Source organism: Harpia harpyja, chromosome 5 (assembly GCF_026419915.1).
Source record: "Harpia harpyja isolate bHarHar1 chromosome 5, bHarHar1 primary haplotype, whole genome shotgun sequence".
Classification (NCBI taxonomy): Eukaryota; Metazoa; Chordata; class Aves; order Accipitriformes; family Accipitridae; genus Harpia; species Harpia harpyja.
This window is the reverse complement of record NC_068944.1, coordinates 4,331,815-4,349,183: the sequence shown is the minus strand read 5'-3', so window position 1 is coordinate 4,349,183 and position 17,369 is coordinate 4,331,815. Positions and strand designations below refer to the sequence as shown.

Sequence of the window (17,369 nt, the reverse complement as noted above, 5' to 3'; positions counted from 1 at the left end):
AGTGAGATGTGAGCACCTTTGTTACAAACTCTCTCTTCTTGCTGTTTTCTAACATAATGATTGCATGCGTTCATTTGGATGTGGACTTAACCGGTGTTGTTCTTGCTTTTGTTCCTACCAAACAGCACTATTTCCTTTTGTTTTTACTTACCAGCTCAGAGTATGTGGGTGGATACTTCTGAAAAAGTTCAGCTTTCTGAATCCGCCATTTTCAGAGGTCCAAAATAAAAAATATTTTCAGAAACTTTACTTGGGAAGTGTACGTGTGGGGTTTTGTTGTTTGTTTTGGTTTGGGGGTTTTTGTTTTGTTTTTTACATAGAGATTCTATTTTATAATAGAGTTTTTTGGACAGATCACACCTGTTACTTCCCTGTGATTCATGTGAGCCTTTTCCTTCACTCTCAGCTTGCCTAGTTCTCTGAATTAGTCTCCTGCTGATGCATTACTGCTATGAGGCCTGATGTACTCTTTCTTACGCTACCTTACTGGGGCTTGTAAGCATCTTTATCTGTTGAGCAGGAAACAGGCATACATGTCTCTTCCATGCAGTATGTATTTGTTCTAGACCTCAACTAATGTTGTTTCTCCAGTTTGAACAGAAGCAAGTGATCAACACTTTTAAACTTTTTTTTTAACGACTTGAAGCTATGCAATAATTGTTCTGTCACTTTCAGATCTGGCAGTGTGGTGGCACTTTGGAAATTGTAACTTGTTCACATGTTGGGCATGTGTTCAGAAAAGCAACACCATACACTTTTCCAGGAGGTACAGGGCAGATAATCAACAAAAATAACAGGCGGCTTGCAGAAGTCTGGATGGATGAATTTAAAAACTTCTTTTACATCATTTCCCCAGGTGAGCAGGTCTTTGGTTATGAGAAATACCTATTAAGAATTAAAATGTTATTAATACTAGGAAGGAACATGAGTATTTAAATAAAAATGTTATTGCTTTGAAGTTCGTAAGACAAGGCCCAGGTAAGATGTACAAAAAGGAAGGTCGTAATTGAAAAATAATTTTGTTAGCCAGAGATGTACCCTGATGTCTTTCTTTCCTCTTTCCTCTTTCCTCTTTCCTCTTTCCTCTTTCCTCTTTCCTCTTTCCTCTTTCCTCTTTCCTCTTTCCTCTTTCCTCTTTCCTCTTTCCTCTTTCCTCTTTCCTCTTTCCTCTTTCCTCTTTCCTCTTTCCTCTTTCCTCTTTCCTCTTTCCTCTTTTCTTTCTCTCTTTTCTCTTTTCTTTCTCTTTTTTCTTTTTTTTTAAACGCACACATGATTTATGAATGAGCTTCCTGTACGATAGAATTAAAGCTCAGTGGAATGTCAGAGCTCAACAGTAGTGCTGAAAACTAGCCATCCAAATACATCTCATAACGTGCTGGAGTTTGGCCTCTGGCTTCTGTGTTGTAGGCATTCCAGGTTGAATGGATCAGAAGTGATTTAAGTGAAACCCTGTAGCAGGAGTGGCAAAAGTTAACATCTTCAGACTTGGTAGAGTCTGCACTTCACTATCCAGAGTATAGGGGCAAGTTGCCAATATACTTGACGGCGATGGTATTTATTATGTTTCTTAAAATGGATGTTAACAAAACGAGGATGTAAAATATGAGAGCAAATTTCCTATGAACTCAAACTTTCTGAAAAAAATTTTCTGGAAAAAAAAGGAAGCCTGGGAAATACTGAATTATTACTTTCCACTACAGGATATTTTTGTTGTTGTTGTTTAAAAAGACAAACAGAGACAAACTTTGGGTAGCAACGGACATCCTTTCTAAATACTTAAGACATTAGAGACATTCGACTTTAAATACTAAGTGGTAGTTCTATATGCCATGTCTGCTTTTCCAAAGATGTATCTTTAAACCTAGTATTTCCTTATGACTTGCTTATTAAACCTGCATTAGTATTGAAATTTAAAAGCTGTAATACAATGTAGTATTAGTCTGAACAGTGTCAAATTTTAGATTACAGGTTTTAAGAATACTTGTGAGAACAAGTGACTGCAGATTTGTGGTCGTTTTTGTCTTAAGAGAATGCATTACTCAAGACTAAGATTTTAATTAAGAAAAAAATTCTTGATACTACTCAAAGCTTTTTAGGTGAAATCAGAGCTAACAGTTTGTTGTTACAGCCCTGTGTTGTTATTAATGAAGCATTATGAATTCAAACAAGACGTGTATAGATATTCAGAAAAGTTGTATATAAATAGGTGCGATTGTTTTTGGTTAAGATTGCTTTTATGCATCCGTGTCAAGCTAGATCTTAAAATCTACTAAGTAGCTGGGACACCTAAGTATAAAAATAACCAAATTTGTAAAAACAAATGTAAATTACTGAACACCATGGTAAGGCTCCTGTTACCTTATTTGTAATCTCTGTAGTCCTTCTGTTTCATGTGGTAAGTGTAAGCTACAAAGGGAGTTATACTGTTTGAATTTTGCAAGATTGTTATTTTGATAGGTCTGTCCTTCATGGCTTTGCAGTGTTGTGGAATATGAATGCATTCTCCTGTTGGAGAAAAGGAATGAAAGAATTTAAAATAGAATACGGTAAAAATTTTGAAATGGTGGAAGTAACTTAAGCAATTATCTATAACTGCACTGTATATTTTCTTTCCTTTCAAAAGATGCATATCTGCATAGTTTGTGTGCTTATAGCCTGAATGATTGTTGGATAGGGACGTGTTCTTGCCAAGCTCCTCTTAGAGCATCTGCACCTGCCGACTGGCACACGATCTCATTTGTGTACCCAAATCTGTATTGGCACTGCACTGAAGTTTGATACTAGAATTTCCAAGTGTTTCAAGAATAGGGTTATACGGTACCTAAATAAGCTGGGTTATTCTGAAATTGGTTTGTTGCCTGGGGCTGTGAAGAGAGTGGTTAGTACTGTGGATCATTCCTAGCTATGATGTAATACCTATTGTTCAGAGAATAAACCCATAAACATATTTGGTGCCACTTATGCCTCTCACCCCCCAAATCCATGTAAATTGTGAGAGCCAGTAGGTATTAACTAGAAAGGATTACTATTTTGGGAAGTTCACAGACACCTTACTGTTGTTATTCCGGGTATCTCCAATCTTACGTGAGTGTTGCAGACCCTGGTTTTACCTGTTGACGGCAAATAACATCGGTGTAGATTTCAGTAAGTCCTTCTGGACAATAGTTGTCTTAGGAACTCAGTGAATCTCTGCTACATTGGCTCATTTAGCCATACTCTGCTTTTCCAGGTATCTTTCTAATATAAAAATTTAAATGTTTAATTCTTGCAGAATGATGGTGTAGTGATCCTCTGACAGTACAATATGCAGCCTGTGAAAGACTTTGCTAGTACAATGTGTACTTTCAATATTGCTGTGACAGTGCCACGTGTTCTTGCAAGGAGTGAGGTGAGGATTTTTAAGCTGATGCTGGTTTGCAAGCCTGGGTGCAGATGAGTGAGGAAAACAGGCAATCCTCTGTGCACCCAGGTTTTTTCTCGTTAGTTGACATGGATGAGAAAATTGGATTTTGAAGGAGGGTAATATACTGACAGGCATCATTGAGCCTAGCTAACAAGAAATTGTTTCCTCCTTTATATCCTTTCTCTTCTGCTCCCCTAAGATAGTGAATTGCAGAAGGATTGATCCAGGAAAGCAAACCTAAGATTCTCAGGTAGCTTTCCCACTTCATGTAATCTGTGTTGTCTGGGGGGAAAAAAAAAAAAAAAGGCTTACTGCTTGAATGATAGGAACTCAAGAGACTTTTTACTATTGATGTAATGTAGTTAAATGGAAAGCTGCCCTCTTGAAAAGTAAGCCTGTAATCCTTTTTTCTTTGGTAAGTACAGCCTAGTAGAAATTACTTGTCTGTTTTAAGCTTTCATGCATTTTAGAAGCCATCTCTCTGCTTAGAAGTGGTTAGGTACAGATGGAAGTTGGACAGGAAAGTGTTGCAGCAGCTGCTGCTCAGCCAAAATGAAGCCTGTCTCATTGCAAGAAACAGCTATTCTCCACGGCAGTAATGGCACTAGCTGTAGTGGTTTCTCATTAGTTGACAGTTTTCCTCACAGTTATGAGTTACATCAGGGCACTGTTTCCCAGACCGTTTTCTTTTAGGCTCTGAGAAAACAGATCCAGCGTGTGCAGGTGAATAGTCTGATTCCTGGCTCCGGTCGTTCTGTTCTGCGGACTCTGCCACTTCTTTATTTCTAGTGATGGCTTTTCATTGCTTTCTCCAGTTTAAAATACTAGGACTGGATTGTCCAAGGTGAGGCTTCACGAGATGGCAAAGTCAGCCTAACAGCTTGCTGTGAGGAGAGTGCCTTGCTTTTCATGGCAGGTGGTAGCACTTCACCTCCCTTCATCTGTTGATTGTTCATCTGTGTCAACTGATTTGACGTGCTGAACTTGTCAGGATTATTTGTCCTGGGGGCTGGCTCTCTGCTGGTTACGTTAGCACCTGTGTCACACTGGAGGTGCAGCAGGAATCTGAAGCTGAGCAAGAGAAAGCTGCCCCTTTCTGCAGCAGCAGCTGCAAAGCATTAGGCTGGCTTACTGCAGCTACCTCCCCCTAACCTTCTCCTCATTACTAATTAACGATAAACTGACAGTGGCAGAATTTGTTGGTATCCTTAATCTAAAGGTGAAGCATGGATACTTTCAGACTGTGTGGTTTCCCCGTGCTGCCTGCGAGTCTGGGTTCCTGCTCCGTGTCCAGCGTGCATCCTTGTCGTTCAGCAGCCTCTCGCATCCCAGCTGGTGAGCGGCACGCATCCCGAAAAGCAGCTCCAATGAGCTTGGGTAGAGCCTCGTCTAGCTTGTAGGGAAACTAATTTTATTGTTGATCAAAAGTTTGCCCCAGAAGGTATCTTCCGTTGCACTGGGGCTAAGTGAACAGGCAGAAGGCATGAAAAGACAGCACTGCAGAACTACCTGAGACATAGATGTGTTATCCTGAAAACTGGATCAGTAGATCTAGTTTCTAATCGTTGCCTGCCTTGGTCTCTAGCCAAGAATGGTAAGTTAAGGTTCAGTATGTACAGACTGGAAATGGATAACGTTTTTATTTATGGTTGATGGGGAGGACAGAGAAGGGACTGAGTCCACATCTTGCAATGTAGCTATGCCTATGTTCTAAATATGTACTGAGCGATTCCGTGTTTTCTTCTTTTCAGCTAGTATTCCCTATTAGCATTAATTGGGAATGCAAATAACGTAGCTATTCAAATTGGTTTTAAATGATTATTGCTTATTGAGTTTCATAATACTAAATGCAAACAAGTTCTATGATTTTTAACAGAAGACTAGTTTTAGATGAAACAGTTTTCATACTGTGCTTTTGAAAATGATTGAGCAATTTATAATCATGATGAAAACATCATGCTGCTTTTTTTTTTTTTAAAGCAGTTTAGCATAAATACATTGCCACACATTGAACTTGGCAAGCAAATCTTCAGCTCTGTTGAAATTTTGAGGATGGCAGAGCTGTTGCAACACTGCTGATGGGAAGCTTAAATATAAAGTGGCAAAGAAAATTAAACTGAAGGAGGAGTATTCTACTGATAGACATTATTATATGTATGTTTTTGTAAAGGTATAAGGGAAGACCATTATATATTACTAATCAGACTAGTCTAGTACTGCATACCAAACTTCAAGAATAGTGACAGCACAAGCAAGTGCTGAGAAATCTTACATTAGTACAAAAGAACTGGTGATGGTGTGATTGGATGATTTGATGTGTGATTTTTTTTTTTTTTTTTCCTTATCAATATTTATTTTTCAGTACATCTTTAAGCGTATGTGTGAAAAAAAGCATGTGATTGTCTGGCAGCAAACCGCAAGCTGTGTGACAAATACAATCATCAGGGAGGTCCAGGCTTTTAATGTAATTAGGGTTTGAGGCAGGGGGTGCGGAAATAAAAAATATATTGAATGGTCAAGTGAAGACAACAGTAGCAAGTACTGTTAAATACTATTTCTGGGGTTTTTTCTTTTTTTGTTTTTGTTTTTTATGAACCAAACCCAAATATTTGAAAGAACAACTAGCAGACGTGATTGTCTTCCTCATGGTGCACATACCTGTAGAGTCTGGCATAGTTGTCTCCTGGGAGGAAGATTTGATCTAATTCTTGTTTTGTGGTTTGGTTTTTGTTTGGGTTTTTTTTTTAGCTGAGCCTTTAAAAACAAGTACAAAAACACTGGAAGGCATATGTCACTGTTGTGTGGATATAGGTTTTACCAGTCTGTGGAGGAAATAATGATTTAGACATGTACTTAATCTTTTATATGCTTTATACTTTTCAGTTTGCCTAGTTTGCTTCCATTTCCCCCCACCCACCCCACAAAGAACTGTTACCCATAAGTTACTGCCGCTGCACTGTATAGTGCAAATGTGTAGGAACACTCAAGCTAGTTTTGAGTAATATAGGTAAGGTACCAGAAACCTTGGAAACAGAGTAATTCAGCCTTGTTTGAGGACACCCCTAAGGCAACTCTACCAGTTCTGCTATTTAGTCCAACTGCTAACCTGATGCTAACTGTAGTCTATGTGCCAGTATACAGTTTGGTGCAGACCTAACTTCAGAGAGGATTTTTTAAAAATCTTTCAGACTAAAAATGGTTAAATGGAATATAATACCCACCTTTTATTTCATTGTAACAGAGAGAAAATCAGCTGGCACTTTTCTTTCTACATGGTGACATTTAAAACTACTTTAAAAACCAGCATGCTTGTATGCTATTAAGTATCACTTTGCATTTAATTCTTTATGGTTGTGACTTTAATACTTACTGCTGTTCGGTGATGTGACAAAGTGTTAACAGTGTTGTTTTCTGAAGGTCAGTGTAGCAAACTCTGATGAATGAGTTTTGAGTATCATAAGGTTGTGGTGAGGATGGCATGATAACTGTTTCATCCATCAGCTGCTTTTTCATCACTGAAAAATGAAGAACTCTATACTTAGCTGTGGTTGGTACAGCCTTTCTCTTCTTACTTCATCATCTTTTGAGAGTGCTCCTTTTGGTGTAGAGCAAATATTTGGTTTGGTGAAGAAAGGGCAGTGTTTGGGGGTTTTTTTGTTTGTCTTCTGTTTTGGGGGGTTTGGGATTTCTTTGGTGACTGGAAAGCCCAGACTGAAGTTTTCTGGGATTCTATTCCAAGAGATTTTTAAATTTCATTCACACTATTCAAAATTTCATGAAGAAACAAGCTTTCCTTTGCTTTCATTCCCTTACCAGTATAGTTCTCTGGTATCTTTGTTAAAAAGTCTTTAGCTCTGGAAAAAAAGGAGAAAAAAAAAAAAAGCCTAAAACCCTGGCTAGCATTTTCTCTTTCTGGAATATTGAAATTACTAATGTTTTTATTGATATTTACAAACATTTAGCTGAAATTATGCAGTTAGCTGTCTTAATTGAGTAGAAATACACCATCTGCTGGCAGGTCGATTTAATAACGCAGTGTGCCAGCTTAGAAATGTCTCAAACTCAGTTTCAAAAGGTCAAAAATTTTAGAGGTATTCACAGTCCTCTAAGTGGAAGGATTTCTGAAAAATGTATGCAGCTGGAGATCTATAGTGTGGTGGCCAGTTGAGCCATATTTGTGGTGTGTGAGGGGAATTTAAATTGCTACGACTTGTTTTTGTTCTTTTTTGGTTTGGGTTTTCATTTGGTTTGGGTTTTTTTGTAGTGTATTACTTTTGGCCTGTGTGGTATGGAGTGTAGTGTGGAAAATACAAAAAGAATGTGATGCCTGAAAACTAGGAATTATCCTACCCTTAATTAATATTATTGGAATATTAATGACAGTAGTGCTTAATTTTGGTGAGGCAAAAATATCTACTGATCATGCGCAACTTCCTCAACCCATCTGCAGATGGTACTTGCACAAATTAATTTTCAGAAGGAATTAAAACAACCATAAAGGAGTGGGAAGATACAGGAGGAATAAGCACTTTGATAAATGAGGAGCAAAGGAGAAAAAAGGCAAGCAAAATACCACAAAAAAATAACAGTCCTAATGGTGAACGTACTTCCTGCGAATGCTGCAGTTATATTGAACAAATACTGAATTATTAAAGGATTAGTTCCCTGTATGAAGGCTGCTTTCTGACTGTTTCTTTGTGCAGTTAGATGATGAAGGGCCCAGCAGGTGGTACCTGGCTTACAGAATTAAATTAAAATGGAATTCTCCTTGCTCCGAAGGAGGAGACTGCTATGTTATGCTGCATAGATATGCGCCCCAGTTGCCATTGGGGATAGAATGGCATTAGTGACCATAACGGTTTCAGCCTTTCTCCTCTGATAACTTAGTAAGCAACTGCATTCAAATTGTTCCACAAACCACAGGTAAGAAATTGTCACGTGTAGCACAGATGTAGTGATTCCGTCTTTTGTACAATTATCTGGAAAAAGAAGTCACAGGTAGTGACTGACATGTACTCTCTGAGAATATAAACAGCATAATGCTATATTAAAAAAAAAAAAATTTCTTTGTGTAGAGGTGACTTTCTAAAGAGAAAGTCTTTCATGCAAGCACTGTATTATACTACTGATTTTTGTATTAAGTGGAATTAGGTAACATTTATTAGTAGCCATTGAATAAAACTTCGTTTCTACAGGAGTTACTAAAGTTGATTATGGGGACATATCGTCACGACTTGGACTAAGACGCAAGCTCCAGTGCAAGCCTTTCTCCTGGTACCTGGAGAATGTTTATCCTGATTCCCAAATTCCACGCCATTACTTTTCTCTGGGAGAGGTAAGATTTTATCCTACGTGTTTATCTACCCTATGTAAAATACGTTGCACAGTAAGTTGTTTGTATTCTGGACTGAGTACTCCAAACAAGTTATTGCCAGCAAAGTTCAAATACCTTGCACCTGTGTTCCTGTCATCTGTAAAATGATACATCTGGCTTCTCAGTGGGGCAGAAAACTGAACTTTGGTATACAGTACTGTAATTTGAATGTTTTCCCTTTTTTACTGCAGTACTAAATGTCACGTAGATGGGCTTTAGAAATATTCCTTTAGAAATGCCTAGTTATGGATAACTTTTTGTATAATGTTCTCTATGTAGAATATGAACAGAGTTTTGCTTAAAAAAAACTAGACCAGGTCAAGCAAGGGCTTTGCCTAAAAACTGCTCTGAACTTTACCCCCAGAACCGTCGTCAGTGACCAGCAAATTTCAGTGATCCCTAAGCCTTGCTGGGCATTTCTCTGGTTTTCATTTGAAGGTTTTGAAGCGACTGTAGAGGTAGTACAGATGATGCTGTCCTAAACAAGTAGGCACCTACTCTCCCCTGCAAGTCCTGTTGAGCCAAATATCGAGCCTGTTATAAGGTGATTTTGTACTGTTTGTTTTTAAAAGAAATGCTTTTAATAAAGTGGAGCAGGCATTCGTGCTGCTGCATGACTATCAGGAGACTTGGTACTCATGCCTGCTTACTATATAGTAATACAGGGATTAAGGCTGTAACTCAAGAAGTGAGGAAATTGAACCCAGTCACTCGTGATTTCACAGGGAATTAAAGCCACCGTGCCTAGGAGAGTCCTTCAAAACTTCTGAACGTTTTGGGCTGGAGACTCAATTGTGTCCATTCTGTTGTAGCTGAGTCTTTGAGCAAAAAGAGTCCCCAAGATGGAAAGATCCCCAAAAGAAAGCAAAGAAACAAACATGGATCTGTAACCTGGTAGCGTGGACATTTGCTTGGGAGTTTAAGTCTCAGGCAGCAGTGTCTCATTGTAGTACAGCTCTATATTTTACATTTCATTCACATAACCTCTGGTGTATAGCGGAGAGAACTGATGCCGGTGTGGTTTGATACGGACCTAGTTCTCTTCTAAAAATAACAACCTTTGACGATGTGTTCTTTTTCACTCCCAGATAAGAAATGTGGAGACAAATCAATGCCTGGATAACATGGCAAGAAAAGAAAACGAGAAAGTTGGAATCTTTAACTGCCATGGAATGGGTGGCAACCAGGTGATAATTTTTTTAAAAAATGATCTTAATGTATTTAATTATTTGGAACACTACTTCTCATTGAACAATTCTTTGATTCTTTCAGTAGTTACCTTTAAAATATACTTGAGTTGTAAAGTTTAGGAAACCCTCATTGAAGATGATGCCTGTAAGAGGAAGTGCATGAGAATTTGTTGGTGGTTTGTCATTTGTAGGTTTTTGAGGCCTGATTGCAGTAGATTTTTAGGTCAACTTTCAGGTCAAAAATGAAATGAGAGGAGGAGGAGACTGCTATAGACTAGACTTCACCTCCTGTAGGTTCTCTGGAACTGTCTTCTGATTAGACCTCCTGATTGGCATTGTTACTGAAAAAAACAACCCACATGCCTGTACCTGACATGCTGTTTTGAATGTATGTTTTTCTGGGTGTCAGTTCTGGAATTTATTTTACATCTATTTTTTTGTTCTACTTTGGAAAACAACTCATCAATAATTATTGACAATGTACAGAGATTACCTGTGTTGGGGATTCTCCTGTTTCTAAGCAGGAAGCAGTCTGCAATTAAAAAAAAATGTCAATTTTGACTGGAGAGCTTGTTCATATAGTGTTTACAGTTATTCCTGCCTCCACCCCCCCACCCCCACCCCCAAAATCTTTCCATACATGCTGAAGGGAAAAGAAAAAAAATTCAGTGGATATTAATGAAGTAATGCACAAATGTTCCCTCTTCACCCCCCACCCCCAGGAATCTTTTAGTTGAACTGTTTTTTTCAGTTCCTCTCATTCTTTTTCTGTCTAGGTTTTCTCATATACTGCCAACAAAGAAATTCGAACAGATGATTTGTGTTTAGATGTATCCAAACTTAATGGCCCAGTAACGATGCTCAAGTGCCACCATCTAAAAGGAAATCAGCTTTGGGAATATGATCCAGTGGTATGTCTTCTAATGACTTGTGACATTAAAATGTGATAACTTGATTTTTTTATATGAGCCTACAGAGCAACATATTCCAGTGTAAGACACTGTTTGGCAGTCAAAACAGGAAACAAAGTCAGGATTATGTTCCATCTGTTATTAATTCATGGTGTAGTCACTCAATGGGCATCTGTATTGATTTAACTACCTGGTGAGTTTTGGGGTTGCTTTTAGAAGAATATTTCAATGGGCTTCTGGGTCCTCTGGAGAAAGGTAGTCTGCTAGTGTAGTGTTGTGTTACGACGAGATCAACAATGGAAAAGTATTCCAGGTATCTACTGGACCAGGAAAAGATAATGCTAACAATCTTGTGACAAATTCAGCACCTGGTGTCTTATCTTGCACAAGTTTAAAAGGAAATACTTTTTCTAATTAAAAAATCAGCATCCCCAAATTATAAGGAAGATTTTACATTTCTAATCGTGGTATGTTTAAGGTAGAGATGCTTTTATTTTCATCATTCTCTTTCTTGTACATAAGGTTCATATTTGTTTTGAAGTTCATATGTTGAACTGCCAGATCTAGAAATCATTGACTGTTGATCCATTCATCATTAATTTGATTTGCAAGCTCTAAAAAGAATTTTGTCATTGAGTAGTGCAGTCAAGAACTCTGACTTATGTCATGGCTAGTTAGAAGAAAATAGTTCTCAAGCTTGTTAATTTAAAATCAGTTATTGTGAAAGACAGTTGCGAGACAATTTGGGGAAGAAGAATCTTGCCAGCATAATCGTGATGACTATTTTATGAAGAGAACATGTAGATATTTAGCTACTAAAAAGTCATTTCACTGATTAAAAAAAAAAAAAGAAAAAAGGGGTATTTCTAACTAAATAGACTTGCTATAGATTTTAGTAGCTGAGGTGTTAATGAAACCTACAACCGTTAAGACTAAAAGGAAATATGTATGAATGATGATTTTTTGATTAGGCTGGCAGTTAACGTGGAACATGGTGAATCTCTACTGGGATTTCTGCACATTGCTAGGAGACTGAAGAAAGCTGCTGAAGGCTTTCAGGACTAAATGTTAATTGAAATGATTGAGTTTGAGTCTTGGGAACCATTCGTTCTTGTTTTTAATGTAGTTAGTTTACCTGACTTAAGTAAATTAAGATGAGTAATACTACTACATGCAGTGATTCACCAAACACAAGTGCTTTTTATTTTGTTTCTATCTTATCGATGGTAAGAACACTGCATCTTTAGACACCTAATTGCAACAGTCTGTCTTGCAATGATTGCCACAGACTGTAAAACAGGCTTCCCCTGTGCCGATCCTTAGCCGTAAATTTGGCTGTATGTGTTTTTTCTCATTGTTCTGTCAGAGGAAAATCTAGGTATAATCTTCAGAGCTTTACTGAAAGCTGGCTAATAAAGCAAAAAAATAAGTTAGAGAATACTTAGCAAGAACTCCTGCCCACAGAGTTGGGTGATTTTCCCGTAGTTTTTTTTTCCTTCTGCCTCTGTCCAGGAGGCATGTAAGAAGCCCCCTTTCCTTTAATGTCTACTGGGAAGAAGAAGAAAGGAGGGGGTGGGTGGGGGGAAGCTTTGTGTTAGTTATTTGTCTACTTACGTCTGTTCCAACTCCCTTCTTCATTCTTCAGCTGCTGTATGAGTGCAGGAGGTTGATGTGCTCAGGTTTTTGCTTGGGTTTTTTTTTTGTTTTTTTTTACCCTTTGCTGCTTGTACACATAAGGCCTGCCTGTTCTGCCACTGTTCAATCAGTCCGGTGTCCTGGCTGTGCTGCTGAGTGAGAGAAAAAAATACCGATAGTAATGCCTGTCAGTACCATAGACTGCTTAGACCCAAGTTGATGCACTGATGAGTATCCATAGTACAGTGGCAGGGAATGCAACTTCCAAAGATCTCTTCTCCGTGAGGATAGCGCTGAGGTAGGCAGAGTGGTGTATGGTTGCATAAGTAAGATTATTAGGTATTGGCAAAGATATATATGTATGTGAATTTGTACACATCTGTTTTTTAAAAAAGAACATACTTTTTTTAAAAGAACATAGTATTGAAAAAAACATAGTCTAAGGTTAGGTTTTTGTCTCCAGCTGAGAAAAAAGAGTACTTTTGAATACATATTCAATGTGTTCATTCTAATCTGATCAAAACTATGATTATAACTAATAACTGCAGTTGTATATCTTACAAAACTTTAATTTCTAACTCCTCAAGATCCTTACGTGTATAGTGCTATTTAAAGAATGGTGGATATTGCTTAATAAAGAACGTAATTTAAAAGTTTGCACCGTTCTGTTTTTCATGAAGCCATGTTTTTAGTGTCTACAACATGAAATAGCATACTTAAGTGTTCTTTAGGATTGGGATCTGGAGTCAGTAACCAAGGGGTCTTGTCTAGTTCCTACGTACCTATGGAAGAATTTTAATGGCCGCTAGAAACGGCCATTGGTTAGCTTGGTTAGCTTATGCCTGGTGATTTTTGTAAAACTAATTTCTTTTTATTTTGTCTTCAAGAAATTAACCCTGTTGCATGTGAACAGTAACCAGTGCCTGGACAAAGCCACCGAAGAGGACAGCCAGGTACCCAGCATCAGAGACTGCAACGGCAGCCGCTCGCAGCAGTGGCTGCTTCGCAATGTCACCCTTCCAGAAATATTCTGAGAGGTTCTAAAGAAAAGCAAGGATTGACTGGGCTACCTCGGCTGATACTTTGGCTACGCTGTTAAGTAGCAACAGAAGAAACTTCTGCTCAGCAGAATCCACAGTTTGTCAGCTGTTAGAACTCCTGCAGCTTCTCAGTAGCTGTGAACCAGCCTTGCTGTGTAAGGATGTGAAACTACCACACATACTAGTGAAACTGCGCCCACTGATGTTTACAAGATCGAAAGAGTTTCTTCCGGCAAATAATTTAGAGAACGTTTGGACAGTGGAAACATAATCAATGAAATTAGTCTCCGAAGAGCTGCATATCGTTGTAGTTGCTTGCACATCAGTAACCTCTGCTGAAAGTGCTGTTGTAATGAAGAAAGTTCCAAGAATTTTTTTTCCTGGTTAGCGGTGGTAACCAGACTACTATAGATCCACAAATGAGAGAGCGCGAGCTGGAAACCAGATTCAGTAACATGAAATAAGAATTCTGTGGTTTAAAAAACAAAAATTAAACAGGGTTTAATGGAAACTAAATCGGAACTATGAAAAGTACAATTTGTTATAGTGAAGTATCAAATTTATATGTAGATTTTATACCTCAGTGGGGGAAAATAACCAAGTCAAAAGGCAATTGTTTCTCTTTTTCAATTGTGCGATAGTCCATAAATACTTTTCTTTTTTTCTGGTGAGTCTAAAATTGTTTTGGGCGCAAACAAAACGAGCATAAGAATAAACTTAGCTCTTGAATGTCAGATCAACTTTTTTCTTTTTTTTTTATTTTATTTTAATTTCTTGGCTGTTGGAATTGTATCTTTTTATTACTGTCTGAAAACTGGAGGTTAACATGCTGTCTAACTTTTTTTTTTTTTTTTTTTTTGTCCAGGCCTGCCGTTTCAGTTTCTACTTGGGTCAGGCAGCTTATGGACTTTCATGGCCAAACAAAAGATTTAAGTACACTTTGAAATTAAGTTAACTTGATGGAATACACTTAGCGCCCAAGACTCATGCTACTGTACTACGGTTTTGTTTTCATAGCAATAAATCTTCTGTTCCTTGTTTGATTTCAGTCATCAGAAAGCCAGAAAAAAAAGATACATCAATTGGGTAGCAGGAGATTGGCAAAACTGAAGGTTTTCTGGAATCCTTTTCATATTCAGATGTGCTTCATTGTCAAGTGCATATTTAGATTAGACTCTGAATTGTAATGTTGATCTGCTGCTTTTTTCTAATAAAACCTAAAGAAAAATAGCTAAATTGGCATGGTTTTTAAAGTTAACATAGCCAAAAGCAATATGACTATGTCATTACATTGGTCTGCATTTTTTAACTGAATTGCTTTGTTTTGTTGAGAAAAATCTGTGTGGGCTGATCTTGAAAATGAGCCACTGAACGCTCAGAGTATACATTGAATTTTCTTTTGGGAAGAAAAATGAGATTTGCTTAATGGAGAGGATATTTTTATGATAAATGTCATTGTTTGGCCAACTGTCCTGTAAAGCAAATTAAACCTAGACTCATGCAAAAGTTGTGTGGAATTATATTTGGCTGTTATGGCCATTTCAGATTTGCTCTTCCAGGTTGCTTTAGCCAGTGTTATCTCTGTTATTTCTGCAGCACTATACAAGAATGGTCATATACAAAGCGGGGGAAATGTTAACAAATTGCTGTATTATGTTGCTACTTTAAAAATACGTAGGATGAGATGGTGTGGGATTAATATCAGATGAAGCATCTAAATATGTAACTATCTTTCATTGACCCCTCTTTTTGGATAGCCTTGCAAACCTGATGAGGTCAAAGTAGATTTATGAAAGTAATGGTATGGTACATTTATCAGAAAGATATTGAAGTGTGCCAAGATGACTTTAAAAAAAAAAAACAAAAACAAAACAAACCTGCCTTAGTGGTTATGTGAGAAGACTTATTCCTTTTGTACGGTCAGTGAAGAGGATGGGATGGGTGACAGTGTCATCATTTGTAAGTGATAGATTTTCTTGCTTCTTAGATACTCTGTGGTCCTTCCTGCTTTTATACTGTTTCTGAGGTACAGTTTGTGGTTGTCTGATACTGCATATTAGCCACCAAAATATTGTTTCCAGTTTTCTGCTGTGTACCAGTGAATGATGGTTCAGGTCATGTTTGAATTTTAGTTTAGTTTATCTTAGCAAACTAGCACTTCTTGGGGGGGGGGGGGGGGTGGTGTGTAAAAATGAGGGTATGTATTGGTTGAGAAACAATTTCCCAAACTCAAAATACATCCCTTTAAAAACATTGCCAGCAAAGAGGCTCTAATCAGAGGTGGGTAACCTTTTGTGGAATGAGAAGCAGGAGCATCAGAAGTGCAGTGCAAAAAGTCCTGTAAGTTTTCAAAGTTTCTTAATTTAGTGTTTCAGATTTCATAATTATGTGGCACATCACTGAACGCAAAAACAAATACATTTTCACTTTATATTTTTAACTCCTACGGTTACTGTTGTGATATCCTGTTAACAAAGCTGAAGTGCTGTGGCTTGTAATGTAACTAAACCTGTAGGCAGGCCTCAGGGTTACTATGATTTTACCCTTGTTAATTCAACAAGTCATTTTATATCACATAAACCTGCAGTAAAAATCCTTGCACAACTAAAAATGCACGTAACAGGTTGTCAGCTTCAGAAGCAGCAATCTGATTTCCAGCCTATACCTTCCCGCTCCTTACCTGCAAAGGCAGCCCTCTTCCCTGCTCAATACGGGGAGGGGAAGCAGCAGACTGGAGAGTGCCTGCAGCCCCCAGGTGTTTGGCTCAAAACCCATTAGCTCAGCCAGTCCCGTGGTGGGGTGACTGGTGCTGGTTGACCGGCAGCGGGCTGCGCTTCGCTTGCCCGTCTCGCCACGGCACACGCTCGGCGGTCGGACTGGGTCGGTGGACAACACCGGGCTTCTGCAAAGATTCCCTCTCCCTCTAGTAACGTGCATTTCAAATACTCGGTTCTATTAAGCACTTCTCAAACACGGCCAGGGAATAGCTTCCCCCACGGAGTTTTCTTCTAGCTTCTCTTACCACAAATGCGGTGGCTGTTGTCAGAGCTCCAAGCTGAAAGTGAGCTTCCTTCGTGACTGTTGAGCTGTAGTCTCCCAGTGGTGCTTCTCCACTTACAGGCATAGTACTTCTGTGTCCCAGCTTTGAATAGGAGTATTAGTTGACGCTATCAGAGTTGCAGGCATACTTAATTTCTTTCCATCTAATCTGTCTTCTCATGCTGAAGTCTTCAGGTGGAATTTTTAGAACCTCTGTAGCTATTTTCATTTAACCTGTTCTGAAAAAAACCCAACCCATTGTGTTTTTTCTTAGTGTGTAACATACCTGTGTTATTAGGCATATGAATAATTTCTAGCAGAAATGCCACTCTGCTCTCCAGTGCCTCTGCATTTATGGCTGCTTTGTTCAGATCAGATGTGGGAGGGGGAAAAAAAAACAAACCCAAAAAAACGACCACTGCTGTCTTATTTGACATCGATAGCAAATACACACAGGGTAAGTGGAAAAAAAAATCAGTAGTTGTGTGTTGAAGAGAATTGGTAAACTCTTTTTATCCTTCTTCGGTCCTGTGCTCAGTGTGTTTAGCATAAATTTCCTGTGCATGCTCTGAAGACAGCGTTCTGTTCTCCATCTCTTCTCATTTGCCTGTGCAAAGATATTTATTGAGAAACACCAGCGCCTTTTAACTGAGTTGAAGTGTATTACATATTATGGTCCAAACTTTGGGTAACTACACTGTGCCAGGTCTGATTAGGTCATCTTCAGTCTGTTTAGATACTGAAAGTCTCAAAACAGTTGTATCTGTGTGTACATAC

The 17,369-nt window shown here is 38.3% G+C and overlaps 1 protein-coding gene across 3 annotated transcripts in view; it reads left to right on the top strand.

Annotated features, from left to right (window-relative positions):
• Positions 1–15,059, top strand: part of GALNT1 (polypeptide N-acetylgalactosaminyltransferase 1) — an 89,877-nt gene extending 74,818 nt beyond the window's left edge. For all 3 annotated transcript variants that reach the window (XM_052787710.1, XM_052787711.1, XM_052787709.1), the window contains 5 exons: positions 676–856; positions 8,599–8,738; positions 9,866–9,964; positions 10,744–10,878; positions 13,401–15,059. In XM_052787710.1, the coding sequence (XP_052643670.1) occupies positions 676–856; positions 8,599–8,738; positions 9,866–9,964; positions 10,744–10,878; positions 13,401–13,547 (702 nt within the window). In that variant the 3' untranslated portion in view covers positions 13,548–15,059. The remainder of the gene's footprint in view (positions 1–675; positions 857–8,598; positions 8,739–9,865; positions 9,965–10,743; positions 10,879–13,400) is intronic.
• Positions 15,060–17,369: the final 2,310 nt, after the last annotated feature.